Source organism: Schistocerca serialis, chromosome 1 (genome assembly GCF_023864345.2).
Source record: "Schistocerca serialis cubense isolate TAMUIC-IGC-003099 chromosome 1, iqSchSeri2.2, whole genome shotgun sequence".
Taxonomy (NCBI): Eukaryota; Metazoa; Arthropoda; class Insecta; order Orthoptera; family Acrididae; genus Schistocerca; species Schistocerca serialis.
In genome coordinates this window covers 386278943-386296159 of record NC_064638.1, presented here as the reverse complement: position 1 = coordinate 386296159, position 17217 = coordinate 386278943, and the positions used below count along the sequence as shown (strand labels likewise).

The following is a 17217-nucleotide window of genomic DNA, read 5'->3' as shown; positions in this document are numbered from 1 at the left end:
GCGAGACAGTCCCTGGGGGGTCCACCGGGGGCCGAACCGCACTATAACCCTGGGTTCGGTGTGGGGCGGCGGAAGGGTGAAGTGGACTGCGGCACTCGTCGTGAGATTGTGGACCACTGTGGCTGCGAAGGTGACGGAGCCTCTCCGTCGTTTCTAGGCCCCCGGTTAACATACAATACAACGTGGGGTAAGGCCGTCGCACTGAACAGAGATTAAGTTAAAGATAGGGTTCTGCAGACAAAAAACTGGGGAATAATATGGTGGATTGGAATCTCGAATAAAATGAACCTGCTTTCAGAAAAAAGTGTTGTGTTACGTATTGAATGACCTCGTAATTTCACGACCAAATTGACACAGCTTACTAATATATGCTTTGTCACACACTACTAAACACAATCTTCTCAAATTCTACTTTGCTAACAATTTTTATCTACAACCTTACCCGGATCTCTGTGACTTGAACGACCAGTTTCTGTTCACATCGGTAAAACTTCTACTATTTCGAATGACACTAATTGGAAAACTTTTCCTAGTACATTCCTTGGACGTTCTGAGTGCTACATCCTGATTCACCAAGCATTAAATGCAAGTCTGCAGGTTTATCTAACGAATTACGCTCCTCCTTCTTTATATAAAAATGATTATGTAGATTAGAATTCTCTATCGTGTAAATAATTTTGCCTCTAAAGGTTTGGATAACCTGTAAAGCTAAAATTACGCTATGGTTATACTTAATATCTCCACACGTTGTTACCTCGACGTATCACATCAGCTAATTGGCCATTAATCCTATATTGAAACGTATTTTCACGTTTCGTCAAGAGCTCAATTTTAATTTTTTTTAGATTAAGACATAATTACATGAATTTAGATAATGTTAATATTTTTTACCAGGCACAACAGGATTTATAGGTTTTATTGACAAATACTTTCTCATTAGTAATCGCGTCATCTGCAGAAACTGTAAGTTTACTCTTGCCCATTATCAACAACATTACAATCTTTATGAAAATTTCCTGACATTTGTTTCTAGAAGTCGGATAACGTAGTCAATTTCTTCTCACACAACACGAAAAGGATTGCTCTTGAAGATAGTCTTAACGAACAGGACGAAACACACTTGACTACGATGAATAGTTTTCGTATCGACTTAACGTCTACGCAAACAGTTCTCAAACACTTTTAGAAACTTTAAAAGAGCACAGACATATCGCAAGTGGTAGTTTTAAGGCATATACTGCGTCCAGGAATCACAGATTTACCCAGCCTACAGACGTAATGTTCAAACAACTACTGAAAGCTTGATACATTTTCGATGAGAAATCAAACATCAACCAGCATCACTCCAAATAAGCCATCGCGCAACAAAAAGAGGAACTCAGACTTACTGGCACATCCTGGATCAGCTTTCAGGATAAGTAGTGTTACCAGCAAGTATGGCGAAATTATCGTCGTCACCATCGCATACCAAGTCCTAAAAAGGAAAAATGTGGATTAGGCATAGTTATTTTTTACAATTTAATGTGCAGTCAGCTATTCTTAAATGTACACTTACATTGACGACAAAATGTTATTGGTCAAACGCCTCACAGTAACATATACTATGTCAATTATACGTGATAATGTAAAACTGCATATCAGAATAGAATTCATACCCCGTTACGGTGGTTTCACGGACAATATTCTGTATCGAATTATCACTATCTGGAAGTACTTGGATAACAGAAGGTGTTAGTCTTAGAAGCATTAAGGTCACTGGAAGAATATGCCAGTATCAAATTAATTTCAATTATATTTCAAAACTTTTCCATCAAATTCCGCACACTTCTGTGGTCTTTGAAGCGTACACTATATGGGGATGAGGTCACTGATCGTATCGCCCTCGTATCGCTCTCATAAGCTGTTCTCCGTAACAACTTCACGTGAGAGGTTTACGATTTTATGACACGGCATAAAGTGAGGCGGGAAATTAACAGCAGATGATTGCAGACTTTAACTAAACACATCGCCTGATAAAAGGTGAAGCACCCAGAAGGGGCGGAGGAAACGAAATGAAACTTCACCGGTTGAGGGGGTCTGAGATGTTATTTCAATGATTAAAAAACTGGACTCAAATATATAAAGAAGTATGACAAAACTTATTAGTATGACGTTGCACCCTCTGGGACCTGATGCGTGCTCTGATTCGGTTGGGAAAGGTGCCGAAAAGCCTTTGTATCCTCTCCTCAGGCAAACTGACTCACAACTGTGGCCACTTGTCTCTGATAACCTCGATAATGATACTGGGACGGAGATGGCGTCCGAGTTGTTCTGAAACACTTTTTACTACCTGGGACAGATCTGGGGATCTTTCTGGCCACAAAACTACCTCAACATAACGCAGACAGTTCATACAGGCACGCGCCACGTGTGCACGAGCGTTCTCATGTTGCATAGCGATACTGTAACATGAGAGGTAACACAGGAAGGCACAAGATGTCCGTAACGTCAGTCTTCCCTCAGTCTACCAACTGTGACTTAAAGGCGTACTCTACGGCTCACCACACAAAGACGCAAGAAGTAACACCGCTGTGCATCTCCAAAACATTGGAGGAATGGGACCCCTGCCGAGGTCCGCCATGCTCGCCGTCGATGGTCATCCAGGGTCTTGCAGAACCGCGATTCACCGCTGAACGCAATGCGACGCCATTCTTTAGCAGTCCATACATCCCGGTACGGCGCCACTCCAGCCGCAGCCTTTTGTGTTGTGGTGTTGAAGGTAGCCTGCACGCGGGACGGTAATCCCTGGGTCTTGCTGCTGCTAATCTCCGACGAATGGTGCGGGGTGGTACAGATTGTTGCAGTTAGTGTATTGCTTAATTTCGGCTGGTAGGCGCAGACGTGGAGGGGGTCAGGACGCGCTTGATGCACAAGACGGCGAGACTCTCTTGTGGCGGTCAGGTGTGGTCGACCGACATCTTGACAACGAGTATGCTTGCGTAGCGTTCCCGTGCAGTCCAACATCTGGGCGCTGTCACATCCGAATTCCCCACAAATTTGGACATTGCACGATTCGATAAGCCGGCTAAATGGAGCCCACCAATGAGGCCACTTTCAAAGTCTGTCAGGTACTGATAATGCTGTCACAGACGAGTATGCGACCTCTCTGTTTCATCAACAGTGATCACAGAAAACCTGATGGTGTTCACGCCCAATACCTCCTAACAAAACTAAACACGATCAACACAAAAGACTCTGGTGGCCGTTCTACCTGCTACAGAGAACTGAAACCCTAACCATTAACGTGCCCGCCAGTGGTGTGTATGCACACAAAGTTACATTGACGTCCGACCGTGCCCTCTGGGCGAACTTTTTGTTTTGTCAGGCAGTGTCGTTGCGAGACTGTTGGGAAAGGATCACTCTGATGGCTAAACTACTCCAACGACAGAGTCGTGTGTCGTGTGGCTGGAGCCTCCCCTCAGGTAGGCCGGTCGCCTGCTGCAAGTCTTTAGAGTTGACGCCATTTCGGCGACTTGAGAGTCGATGGGGATGAGATGATGATGATGATTAGGACAACCCAGCACCCAGTCCCTGAGTGGAGAAAATCTCCGACCCAGCCGGGAATCGAACCCGGGCCCCTTGGCATGACAGTCCGTCGCGCTGACCACTCAGCTATCGGGGTGGACTACAGAGACGTCTATGAAATGTGCATAGACGACACTTTCTCAGAGCTTGAACTATTGTCGGAAGCACCTCACATTTCTGTGCGAGGCACCAAATGTTTCAATCCCATGTGCGTCGAAGTGCTTCGCAGGTAGCAAAATGGTTCAAATGGCTCTGAGCACTGTGGGACTTAACACCGGAGGTCATCAGTCCCCTAGAACTTAGAACTACTTAAACCTAACTAACCTAAGGACATCACAAACATCCATGCCCGAGGCAGGATTCAAATCTGCGACCGTAGCGGTCCCGCGGTTCGAAACTGAAGCGCCTAGAACCGCTCGGCCACTCCGGCCGGCTTTCGCAGGTTGCAACTAGCGTACTAATGACAGCTTGTTTTCAGCTCCAAACATTACTGCCCTGTAAGGACTATGATACAGACTGGAACCTCTCACAAAAAGGCTAGTACAACAATTTCGGTCTAGCCGAAGAACACCGTAATGCCTTAAGCGACCGAGCCTTACAACCGAACGAAAATAGTGCACGGATCCAATACTAGTTACAGACTTATGACAGATTCTCGTACACGCTGGGCATCCTACCTATGCATAGGTTTTACGCATTGTTTTCACACTTTCTCTTGATATAGATCACTGACCTGTTCGTATCAGACCAGTATCAAAGCTACATTAAGTCGCACTAGTGCCACTGGTTGTGTTCTACTAGATTACATGTTCTATGAATTGTACTCTGTACTTTCAATTGCAACCAAATACGCTTGTATATACGCCTGAGTAATTCATTCTATGTCCGAAATGGTTCCGCAGTCTTTACGTGGACAAATGTCAGTGATGCGCTGTCCGGTCACATTAATGTGAACACCGCGTCGGGAAGACGCAGAAAACAGTGCACTGTCGTACTGCGGTAGCAGAGAGACTTATCTGACATCCAAAAGGGCACGATCATTGGTTTGCGGGCCAGTGGTGGAAGCATTTCAAAAAGGGTTAAAATTATAAACTGTTTGCGTGCGCGTCATGGTTAAAGTATACCGTGCATGACAAAATGGCGCTGTCCAAATCCGGCGTCGAGACAACTGTGGTACACCAGAGGTCGCAGATGACAGGGGTCAACCACAGCTGCAGAGATGTGTAAGGAGTAACAGACGTGTAACTGCCGATCACCTGACCGCCCGGGTTAACCAATAGGCTACCAACAATGTCTCGTCAACGACGGTTCAGCGAACGATGCTGCGTACGGGCCTCTGAAGCAGGCGCCTGGTTCATACACCTATGCTGACTGCTGTTCATCGGCGACAAAAGCTGGAAATTGCGCGCCAGCACCGTAACTGGACGATCACTGGGTGGCGACAGGTGGCCTATTCAGTTAATCACGTTTTATGCTCCGTGAGACAGATGGCCGATTTGTGTTCGGCGTGAAACGTCTGAAAGCAAATTTCGTGGTATGCGTTATGGTCTTGGGAATGTTTTCGTGGCACTCCCTGGATGATCTCGTCATTCTGGAAGGCGCAAAGGATCAACGGAGCCTTACGGAGGAGTAAGGGAACGACGATCGACGAGACAAAATGGAGAAAATGTTTCGTGTCGACACCACTCAAGAAGGAATCATCACCCACCAGCATGTAAGTTGCACTGATAGCTTCTATGCAGCTACCAATAAAGGGATTTTATCTTGTTTGTTGAAAGTTGAGACAGAAATGTAGGAGAACTCCACACTATGGCGATAGGGAAACTTACACTACTGGCCATTAAAATTGCTACACCACGAAGATGACGTGCTATAGACGCGAAATTTAACCGACAGGAAGAAGATGCTGTGATATGCAAGTGATTAGATTTTTACAGCATTCACACAAGGTTGGCGCCGGTGGCGACACCTACAACGTGCTGACATAGGAAACTTTCCAACCGATTTCTCATACACAAACAGCAGTTGACCGGTGTTGCCTGGTGAAACGTTGTTGTGATGCCTCGTGTAAGGAGGAGAAATGCGTACCATCACGTTTCCGACTTTGATAAAGGTCGAATTGTAGCCTATCGCGACTGCGGTTTATCGTATAGCGACATTGCTGCTCGCGTTGGTCGAGATCCAATGACTGTTAGTAGAATATGCAATCTGTGGGTTCAGGAGGGTAATACGGAACGCCGTGCTGGATCCCAAAGGCCTCGTATCACTAGCAGTCGAGATGACAGGCATCTTATCCGCATGGCTGTAACGGATCGTGCAGCCACGTCTCGATGCCTGAGTCAACAGATGGGGACGTTTGCAAGACAACAACCATCTGCACGAACAGTTCGACGACGTTTGCAGCAGCATGGCCTATCAGCTCGGAGACCATGGCTGCGGGTACACTCGACGCTGCATCACAGACACGAGCGCCTGCGATGGTGTACTCAACGACGAACCTGGGTGCACGAATGGCAAAACGTCATTTTTTCAGATGAATCCAAGTTCTGTTTACAGCATCATGATGGTCGCATCCGTGTTTGGCGACATCGCGGTGAACGCACGTTGGAAGCGTGTATTCGTCATCGCCATACTGGCGTATCACCCGGCGTGATGGTATGGGGGCCATTGGTTACATTTCTCGGTCACCTCTTGTTCGCATTGACGGCACTTTGAACAGCGGACGTTACATTTCAGATGTGTTACGACCCATGGCACTACCCTTCATTCGATCCCTGCGTAACCCTATATTTCAGCAGGATAATGCACGACCACATGCTGCAGGTCCTGTACGGGCCTTTCTGGATAGAGAAAATGTTCGACTGCTGCCTTGGCCAGCAAATTCTCCAGATCTCTCACCAATTGAAAAGTCTGGTCAATGGTGGCCGAGCAACTGGCTCGTCACAATACGCCAGCCACTATTCTTGATGAACTGTGGTATCGTGTTGAAGTTGCATGGGCAGCTGTACCTGTACACGCCATCCAAGCTCTGTTTGACTCAATGCCCGCGTATCAAGGCCGTTATTACGGCAAGAGGTTATTGTTCTGGGCACTGATTCCTTAAGATCTATGCACCCAAATTGCGTGAAAATGTAATCACATGTCATTTCTAGTATAATATATTTGTCCAATGAATATCCGTTTATCATCTGCATTTCTTCTTGGTATAGCAATTTTAATGACCAGTAGTGTATTAGACGGAAATGTGAGTCATTATTCAAGCAGATCACCAATATTACGACCATGTTATTCCTATCACACAATTTACCAACATTATAAACCTGAACGGGGAAATGGCAACAAAGCCGTCGTCAGTGTTGTAACATTCAGATCACAGCGTCTACCTCAGTTTGTTTATATAAATGGAATTCGCTGTCCAGCTGATGTGTATATACCCCCCGTTTTACAGTGCTACAATTGTGGCCTATAAAATCATTCAATGGAACACAAGATTGTTCAAGGCAGTCAAAACAGCCTTCGACATTTTCTGCTCAAAATTAATGTAGACATATGTGCCGTCACCGAAGCGCAGTTAAAACGGAACAAACCGATCGCTGTTCCGGGCCACTCTGTCATTGGACAAGATAGAGATAATGGGTAGGGTGGTGTGGCGTTGCTGGTCGAAGTATTCACTTTCCTGTTGTTTATATCGGCACTCGGCAAGATACATTACAAATAGTGGGTATCCTCCTGCGGATCAAGGACCTCCACCTGAATTTGGTCTCATCATTGAAAGTGTCTAATGACAGCATTTGGTCGTGCGGTAGCGTTCTCGCTTCCCACGCCCGGGTTCCCGGGTTCGATTCCCGGCGGGGTCAGGGATTTTCTCTGCCTCGTGATGACTGGGTGTTGTGTGATGTCCTTAGGTTAGTTAGGTTTAAGTAATTCTAAGTTCTAGGGGACTGATGACCATAGATGTTAAGTCCCATAGTGCTCAGAGCCATTTGAACCATTTGACAGCCTTTCCAAACAACACGTAACAACAATGATTGACTCTATCGGGAAACCCCTTCTGCTAATAGGTGACTTTCACGGGCATCGTACACTGTGGAGCTACAGAGTTTCTGAAAACTTTATTATAAGAAATGATGGCTCACCAACACGAATAGCCAGACCAAATGAAGTTCCGACGGCAGCAGACTTGAGCGCACCAACCCTTGCACAGTCTACCTGAACAACATGGAAAGTGATACCGGATACTTTATGTTCCGATCACTTGCCAGTTCAAATCATAATAAACGTACAACCTATGGAGAATGCCAGGTACGCAGTCAGCCGAAAATGGGACACAAATAAAGCCAACTGGGTCCTAAACGAAACATTGCTGAAAGAAAACTGAAATCATCCATAGAAACTGAGGGTCCCGAAATAGACTACGGGGCTTTGGTGTCGTTTATCAATGAAGCTGTGGAAGTCTCAATACCTCAAAAAGGACACAAGCGGACTACTCATAGGCCATCCCGCTGATGGTGGGCTACAGAATGTGACGCATTCCTCGAGAAACGAAGGGTGGCATTGCGGACATACAAAGCTCACTTTAATGATACACACTTTATTGCTCTTAAGAAAGCACTAGTTAAAGCTAAGAAAATTTTCACGCAGGAAAAAAAATTCTGCACTGCAGTCTGCAAGGATACACAAAGACCGAGGATTGGTTATGTCATAAGGAACGTAAAAAACGGTTTGACAATGAACATGCAAACACCTCCATCACCTGACCAACTTATAGAGTCATTCTTGCATATGATAGCCCCACCCGACGTCACGGACAACGAAGACGAGGCGGAATGCGAAGAGGATAACTGTGTGATTACACAAGTCCTTTCGCTGATAAACTCCAGATTGCGTTCTGTCAAGGAAAGGGTACAGCACCTGACCTGCATTATACTGACTAGCCAATGTTGCAACACCCCCACAAAGGGGAACTGCTGCTCCCCAAAATTTACAATAGCGAATGGGCACAAAAGATCAAAATCATCTCGGTGAGAAGATGTGTTGTCCCCATCCACAAACCGAGAAAATGATATAGTAAACCCGAGTCGTATCGGCTTGGGACATTGCTGCTATGTTCGGCGCAGGAAACGGAAAGGATTGTTGAGAGGCTCTTAGAATGGTGGTGTAAAAACAAGAAAATATTGGGTTTCACAAATAAAAAGGGACAACTGAAATCTTCTACGGTTACTTGCTGACATACAGATAAATTTCTCTGGAAATAATTATGTGATAGTTGCGTTCATGGACTTGACTGCAGTATATGACAACGTCGTGTTATCAGTTTTAGGGAAAAAACTGGAGAAACGTCAGATTCCAAAACCACTCGTACGTAACACTGGAAGCTTCCTGAGCAGTAGGAAGGCAGTTGGTTGCAACACGGAACTACACTGGGACTCAGGGAAATTAGCAGAGGACTCCCGCAGGGATCCGTCTTGGCTTCATTATTGTACTATGTCTATACTGCCAGGCTTTTATGTGCTCTTTGTGGGTGAAATCAAAATATTACAGTACGTAGTCGACGTATGCACCTAATCCGAAGACAGTACTCTTCAGTCACATCATCTGAAAGTACACACCGCCTTCTCATATGCCTGCATGAATGGTGCGCAGAAAGTGGACCCTAAATATCAGACAGCAAATCTACTATAACAATATTTTATCTCCACAGGATTGCACTTCCCCAAACAATGCAACTGGGACAGCATAATTTTCCAGTTAAAAAAACAACACAATATCTTGGCATGATAAACCGTGAAAAACTAAGATGGACTCATCGTATCTGACATGACTTGTTGTGGAAAAGCATGCAACCTCGTCAGAGCTACAACTGGAGTATGGCTCCGATCGGCGCACAACTTTTTTTATACCCATCCCTACTAAGGACTCGCTCTGATTACGGACACGTGTGCTACGGATCAGCGTGAGACAGCACGCTCCAAAGACTCGACACTAAGCAGTTGCTGGAATATTCGTGTCAACCCAACTAAAGCATTGCTGGTTGAAGCGAATGAAGCATCGTTAAAGATTCGACGAATTTTCCTCTACAGAAATTCCTCCTGCACCTCTTTCTCGACGAATATGGACCCCTTGACTAAAAACACTGGGAATTAGCATCGTACTGCGTGAGCGGACGATACTGAGTAAATAAGTAACTTCCACTCGTCGCCGCTGAACTTGTGGAGACGCAAGCATTAAGGACCAAGGTGCGGTCCTCTTATACCACATTACAACAGGCCATTCGAAACGTCGACCTGCAGATTGATGCTAGAACCAGTTTAAAGTTGCAAAACCAGGATCCAACTAGCGCAACGTCAATGGAATTCCTGTCTCGCTGTCACGGGGTGTATGCAGATGTGTCCAAGTGTACTGATGTCGCTGATAGCGCCTATTGGGTACCCCCAAGCAAACGATAAGGCCTGTACAAGCTGGATCCATATTCCAGTATTAGCACAGCCGAGGCGACAGCCATTTTGGACGCCCTGCTGTTCGCACAGACGACCACAGTAGACACAGTAGCCGTAGTCTCGGTAGTATACCAGACCAACAAATGATTAGGCACCATCATAATAGTTGTACGAACCCTTTAGTCGCAGCAGTTGTCGCCGTGTTTCGAGTGCAGCAGAACTATCGCAACTTCGTGATAGTATGGATGAAAGGCCACTCTTGGATATCTGGGAATGAAGAAGAAAATGTCCGTGCAAAGCAAGTATCTTTACATGGAGCTCCTAAATATGGTAAACTTCCCCTCACAGATATGATACCTCTTCTCAGAAAGTGGTCGTCCTCGGACTCTCAAGAGGTCTGTTCGAAGACATCTAAAATCAAAGGCGATCAGTACACATAATTCGGGCCATGATTACAAGAGTATCATGGTATTGAAAGACACATCAAGGAGCTTCACGACAGTTACAGCACAGCTGAAATTTAATCACTGGAAGTTCAGCAAACGCATCGAAACATGTGCCACATAAACGTATTTGCAAGTAATCTCAAAGCTCTTGGTGATCAGTTCTCAAGCTGCCTCCAAACCTTTTAAGCATCCGAAAACATAACAACATATAAACTACTGTACGAGTCCATCAACAGTGGCAACATCATGATATAGTTCCCAGTGCTGCTGGCCTAATGCTCTTCGTAATTAGAATGCCAGGGGACGGCCAATGCTCAATTAACTGACTATATTCCCACATGCTGTTCAGCAGGATATGGAATACTCAGGCTCTAAATGTATGTCAATATACTTCCTGTATGTATTTGTCTGAATATGGTGTATGTAAAACCCAAATCTAGTTCTTGTATACTGTTGTCACGGTCTGTCTAGATTGTACTTACCGACCTACACAGGCATTCAGCTCTCTATCCGCAGCTTTTGAAACAATTTTTACTTGTCAGGCATAAGAATATTTTATTGTTAATTGAACCAATCCATTAACATGGATTGTATTGGCAATATCCCAAATGTGTACTAATGGTGATTTATCATTTCTGATTGTGTTACCAGTAGGATTTTTATAGCATACAACCTCTGTGTATCCTGTGTCGCATTTTCGTCTTATTTACTCGTTTCAGTATGCTGTGGTTGTAAGACTTGTTTTATGTCGGAACCAGTCCCTTGTTAAGCCAATGTAACTTAGTACTAGGATACGACATAAACTAATATCTACTACGAATTGTCACGACAATAAAGCGATTATGGTTTAACATCCTGTTGGCGACAAGGTCCTTAGTACAATCTAGTAATGGGAAGAATCTGTACCCGTTTTCGAGGAAAACATCACGCCATTGCCTTAAAGGGCTTAGGAAAACCAAAGAAAACCTTAATCTTGATGGCCAGAATACTGGATTCTCGAATGAGATTTCAGTGCTCAGCAACAGAATTCTTGGAGTTATATTTGGAATAAGTTGAGTTTACCTACTACGCTTGTTCAGCACACTAAGAACATAATCTCCAGGGGAAACTGCTCTGGGTCGTGAAGACAGTTGGCTTTCCACCCAATATTAACCGAACCAAGCTGCACTACACCTCTCACATCGTCTTTTCAATTAAGATTTCATCTAGGCCACCACAGTGCACTCATGTTGTTGGCGTAGCTCATTTTTTATTGCCATTTCATGTATCCAGTGCTCCATCGTTACGAGCATGTGAATGCAGTACATTTGTGCTGACGCAAATGTGCCTATCTTTCTCCCTAATCACTATGGTTTTTTTCCTGAGATACTGCTGCGTTGTGAGCAAATCGGAGTGCGAACTAGCATTGTAAATACCTCTGCTCTCTGACTATTGCTTCAGTGAGATTTGACTATGGTTTCTTTATGTTTGTTTTCGTGCTATGTATTTTCGAGGATATATTTTTGTGTGTTTTTTGTATCTTGTAGAGTGATGAAGACGCAATCAGTCCTAACAATTGTTAATTACCAACAACTTGTAAGGGGTCCATGATTAAGGAATTTGTTGCTAGCGCACTCGAGCAGATGTAATTTCGATGGATTGCTCACGCGCTGCTTGCGATATGTAAGCTATAAGAGAATCTCAAACCAGAGAGCAGTGTTGTCAGCAGTAGGAACTGTGTAGCAGTAGGAGTAAGTAGTTGCTAGCGAGCAGTCGTGTATATCGAGTTGGCTGGGCCGGTCGTGTGGAGCGATGGCGGAGCCTGAGCGTTGTAGTTTAAGGTAAAAGTAACCTCGCGCATATGTAGTATTGTTATATCAAGTCCCATGTAAATGTTTTAAAAAAGTCTCTTAATAATAATCTTTCTCATAAAAAGTAACTTTTGACAATCATTCATTTCAATTTAAAGAATTTACTAATTTCTCCAATCCATGGTCATCCCGATTATTGTAAAGAAAAATCAGTTGTTTCTTTTTATACAAGACAAATCTATCGACCAGCATTGCACTGGGCTGTGCCACAAAAATCTCTTATAGGAGCAGATATATATGCGTTATCCAGCGACTTCATTGAGGTAAGATTTTTCAATTTATTCAGTATGATCTTTCAGGGCCATTACGCAACACTGCTGACGTCCAAAATTTACCAGTTTAAATTCACAGTCAATTATTGAAAGGTTATAAGTGAGCCACAATTTTATTGAGAAATTAGTCACGTTATTATTGGTAGGTTACGGAATAATAAACTGTTGCTAGGTTACACTAAATGTCAATGCTATACATATTTTCACTGTTGGGTAGTTACGCTAAATGTGAATATTATTCATATTATTTTATTGTGGGGAGGTTACAGACTTCACAGAGGGAAAGAAAAATTTATCGCTGCATTGCAGGTAGTACAGGGCTATTACAAATGATTGAAGCGATTTCATAAATTCACTGTAGCTCCATTCATTGACATATGGTCACGACACACGACAGATACGTAGAAAAACTCATAAAGTTTTGTTCGGCTGAAGCCGCACTTCAGGTTTCTGCCGCCAGAGTGCTCGAGAGCGCAGTGAGACAAAATGGCAACAGGAGCCGAGAAAGCCTATGTCGTGCTTGAAATGCGCTCACATCAGTCAGTCATAACAGTGCAACGACACTTCAGGACGAAGTTCAACAAAGATCCACCAACTGCTAACTCCATTCGGCGATGGTATGCGCAGTTTAAAGCTTCTGGATACCTCTGTAAGGGGAAATCAACGGGTCGGCCTGCAGTGAGCGAAGAAACGGTTGAACGCGTGCGGGCAAGTTTCACGCGTAGCCTGCGGAAGTCGACGAATAAAGCAAGCAGGGAGCTAAACGTACCACAGCCGATGGTTTGGAAAATCTTACGGAAAAGGCTAAAGCAGAAGCCTTACCGTTTACAATTGCTACAAGCCCTGACACCCGATGACAAAGTCAAACGCTTTGAATTTTCGGCGCGGTTGCAACAGCTCATGGAAGAGGATGCGTTCAGTGCGAAACTTGTTTTCAGTGATGAAGCAACATTTTTTATTAATGGTGAAGCGAACAGACACAATGTGCGAATCTGGGCGGTAGAGAATCCTCACGCATTCGTGCAGCAAATTCGCAATTCCCCAAAAGTTAACGTGTTTTGTGCAATCTCACGGTTTAAAGTTTACGGCCCCTTTTTCTTCTGCAAAAAAAACGTCACAGGACACGAGTATCTGGACATGCTGGAAAATTGGCTCATGCCACAACTGGAGACCGACAGCGCCGACTTCATCTTTCAACAGGATGGTGCTCCACCGCACTTCCATCATGATGTTCGGCATTTCTTAAACAGGAGATTGGAAAACCGATGGATCGGTCGTGGTGGAGATCATGATCAGCAATTCATGTCATGGCCTCCACACTCTCCCGACTTAACCCCATGCGATTTCTTTCTGTGGGGTTATGTGAAAGATTCAGTGTTTAAACCTCTTCTACCAAGAAACGTGCCAGAACTGCGAGCTTGCATCAACGATGCTTTCGAACTCATTGATGGGGACACGCTGCGCCGAGTGTGGGAGGAACTTGATTATCGGCTTGATGTCTGCCGAATCACTAAAGTCGCACATATCGAACATTTGTGAATCCCTAAAAAAACTTTTTGAGTTTTTGTATGTGTATGCAAAGCATTGTGAAAATATCTTAAATAATAAAGTTATTGTAGAGCTGTTAAATCGCTTCAATCATTTGTAATAACCCTATACGTTGTCGACGCACTGGTGGCTGCAATGGCTCCTGGCGTCACTGATAAGGCAGTTTTTCGTGACATTATTGGGTCCGTTCTTTTGTTACGTGAACTGTAAATAGAAGTCATTTTTGGCCAAACATCCAGTCATATTAGAAAAGTGTATGTACACTGATGAAAAACATCGTCACACCAACAAGGAGTTGTGCCGTATATACTGAAGTTAGTAGGCGTGCTTCTACATCTGAAAGTTGATGTCTATTCAAATTTCGCCCCAGCCGCATAATCAGTGATGTAAGTAGCACCGCTTTGAGGATGCAAATCAGGTTTACTTTAAATACACGCTGTAACGGTCATGAGCGTTAGTTACCTTTGAGACTGGACGTGGTCACTAAATGTTAGTTAAGAATGCCTTTAAGGCGACAATCGAGAGGGAGACGATCGTGTTAGGCGTATGGCTCTGGCGCACGGTACTGCAATTTGGGCACCAGTTACCACCACAGTGATACAACGAGCTGTTGCAGATCGATTACTTCAAGAACACCTCCGAGCCATACGCCCTGTAGTGTGCATTTTGATGACGCCAAACCACAGCCATTTGTGACTTCAGTGGCGTCAAGCGAAAGCTCACTGGATGGCAGGAAGGAGGCTTTTGTGTCTTCTCATTATAGCTGGTTCTGCCTCGGTGCCAGTGGTGGCTGTGTGTTGGTTAGAAGGAGGCCAGTTGAGGGCCTACAACCAACTTGTCTGCGTGCTAGACACACCACGCCTGAAGTTATGCTCATGGGTATGATCTCATGTGGCGGCAGGAGCACTCCAGTGGTTATCCCACGCACCCTGGCTGCAAAACTGTACGTCAGTCTGGTGATTCCACCTGTTGTGCTGTCATTGGAGAACAGCATTCTTGGGGGTGTTTTCCAACAGGACAACGCTCGATCACATACCGCTGTTGTAACTCAATATGCTCTCCATAGTGTCGACATGTTGCGTTGACCTGATCGATATCCAGATCTGTCTCCAATCGAGCACTATGAGACATCATCGGACGAAAACTACACCTCATCCACACAGCATTAACCGTCCCTGTATTGGCCGACCAAGTGGAACAGCCATGGAACTCCATCCCACAAACTGACATGCGATACCTGTACAACACAATGCATTTACTTTTGCATGCTTGTGTTCAACATTGCGGCGGTTGCATCGGTTAATAATATACCAGCATTTCACATTTGCAATGGATTATCTCGTGCTTACATCAACCCTGTCCTCAGCTCGTTGTCTAGTGGCCAGCGTTGTTGCATCTGGATCAGAGGGTATCTGGTTCGATTCCCAACCGGGTTGGGATTCTCTCTGCCCGATATCTGGCTGTTTGTGTTGTCCTCATCATTTCATCATCACCATCATCATTGTCATCATCATCATCATTCGTGACAGTGGTTAGATGGAACTGAGGAAAGGCCGGCCGGTGTGACCGTGCGGTTCTAGGGGCAGGTTGCGTTAGGTTAGGTTAGGTTACCGCGTGACCGCTACGGTCGCAGGTTCGAATCCTGCCTCGGGCATGGATGTGTGTGATGTCCTTAGGTTAGTTAGGTTTAAGTAGTTTAAGTTCTAGGGGACTGATGACCACAGATGTTAAGTCCCATAGTGCTCAGAGCCATTTGAACCATTTTGAACTGAGGAAAAATTAGATTGTGTAAAAATTGTGACTTTGTACGGGCGCTGATGACAGCGCAGTTGAGCGCCCCACAAACTAAACATCGCTATCATCATCTTACATTAACCTTTGGTCTTGAAATTTTAATCACTTAAATATGTTCCTAGACGCATGTATTCCCGAAATTTCATTACTCTAAATCAATCAATTTTTTGGTGCTGCGATTTTTGCTTCGCCAGCGTTTCGATTTCAATCTTACTTGATACGAATGTCACATACCTGTGGAAAGAATCACTGTGAGGTTAAGAACCAACTACCTTTCAGAGGGGTAGAGGTGTGAGTGAAGCTCACGACACGAAACGAAGCAAGACTGTATTCATCTAGTATGTGGAAATGAGAGAACTTAGTCACTTGCAACAAATTTCGCACACAATTTAAATCATTACGAGACTTTTTGTCACTCACACTCCAAAAAATGACGAAAGGAAAAAAGATTGTCGCTTACTACATTTTTCGCTGTTCATGCTGTAAAACTGTTGCATCGACCATTACTTTTTAATTTTTTACTTCTTTACTACTAGCTATATTTCTAACACATTTTGCAGACGGTATTCGATATATAACTGAATATACTTGCTAAAACATACATTGCGGAGACAGTTCAGGAGATATTACGTTCTGTATACTGAGATGCGTGAAAAGCGCCGCTCCGTTCATTAGGTTTTACATTATCAATTTTCCGCTACTAACTTTACTGAAGAGCCAAAGAAACTGGCGATACACCTGCCTAATATCGTGTAGGACCCCCGCGAGGACGCAGAAGTGCCGCAACACGGCGTGGCATGGATTTGACAGAGATCTAAAGTAGTGCTGGAGGAAATCGAGTTGTGGCCGAGCGGTTCTAGGCGCTTCAGTCCGGAACCGCGCGACTGCTGCGGTCGCAGGTTCGAATCCTGTCTCGGGCAGGGATGTGTATGATGTCCTTAGGTTAGTTAGGTTTAAGTAGTTCTAAGTTCAAGGGGATTTATGACCTCAGATTTTAAGTCCCATAGTGCTCAGAGCCATTTGAACCAATTTGAGGAAATCGACACCATGAATCCTGCAGGACTGTCCATAAATCCGTAAGAGTACGAGGTGGTGGAGATCTCTTCTGAATAGCACGTTGCAAGGCATCCCAGATATGCTCAATAATGTTCATGTCTGGGCAGTTTGGTGGCCAGCGGAAGTGTTTAAACTGAGAAGAGTGGCGTAGGAATGATAACGTGGAAGAAGAAGGAGGCAGGGACGGACAAAGAGACAAGGGGAAGAAGGAGGTGCTTTACATCTACATCTACAAACATACTCCGCAAAC

General features: G+C 44.6%; 1 protein-coding gene across 1 annotated transcript in view; it reads right to left on the bottom strand.

Moving 5' to 3' along the window:
- The window catches only part of LOC126474973 (spaetzle-processing enzyme-like), a 105535-nt gene extending 104074 nt beyond the window's left edge, over positions 1–1461 (bottom strand). The window contains exon 1 of the mRNA XM_050102533.1: positions 1389–1461. Coding sequence (XP_049958490.1) covers positions 1389–1461 — 73 coding nt within the window. The remainder of the gene's footprint in view (positions 1–1388) is intronic.
- Positions 1462–17217: the final 15756 nt, after the last annotated feature.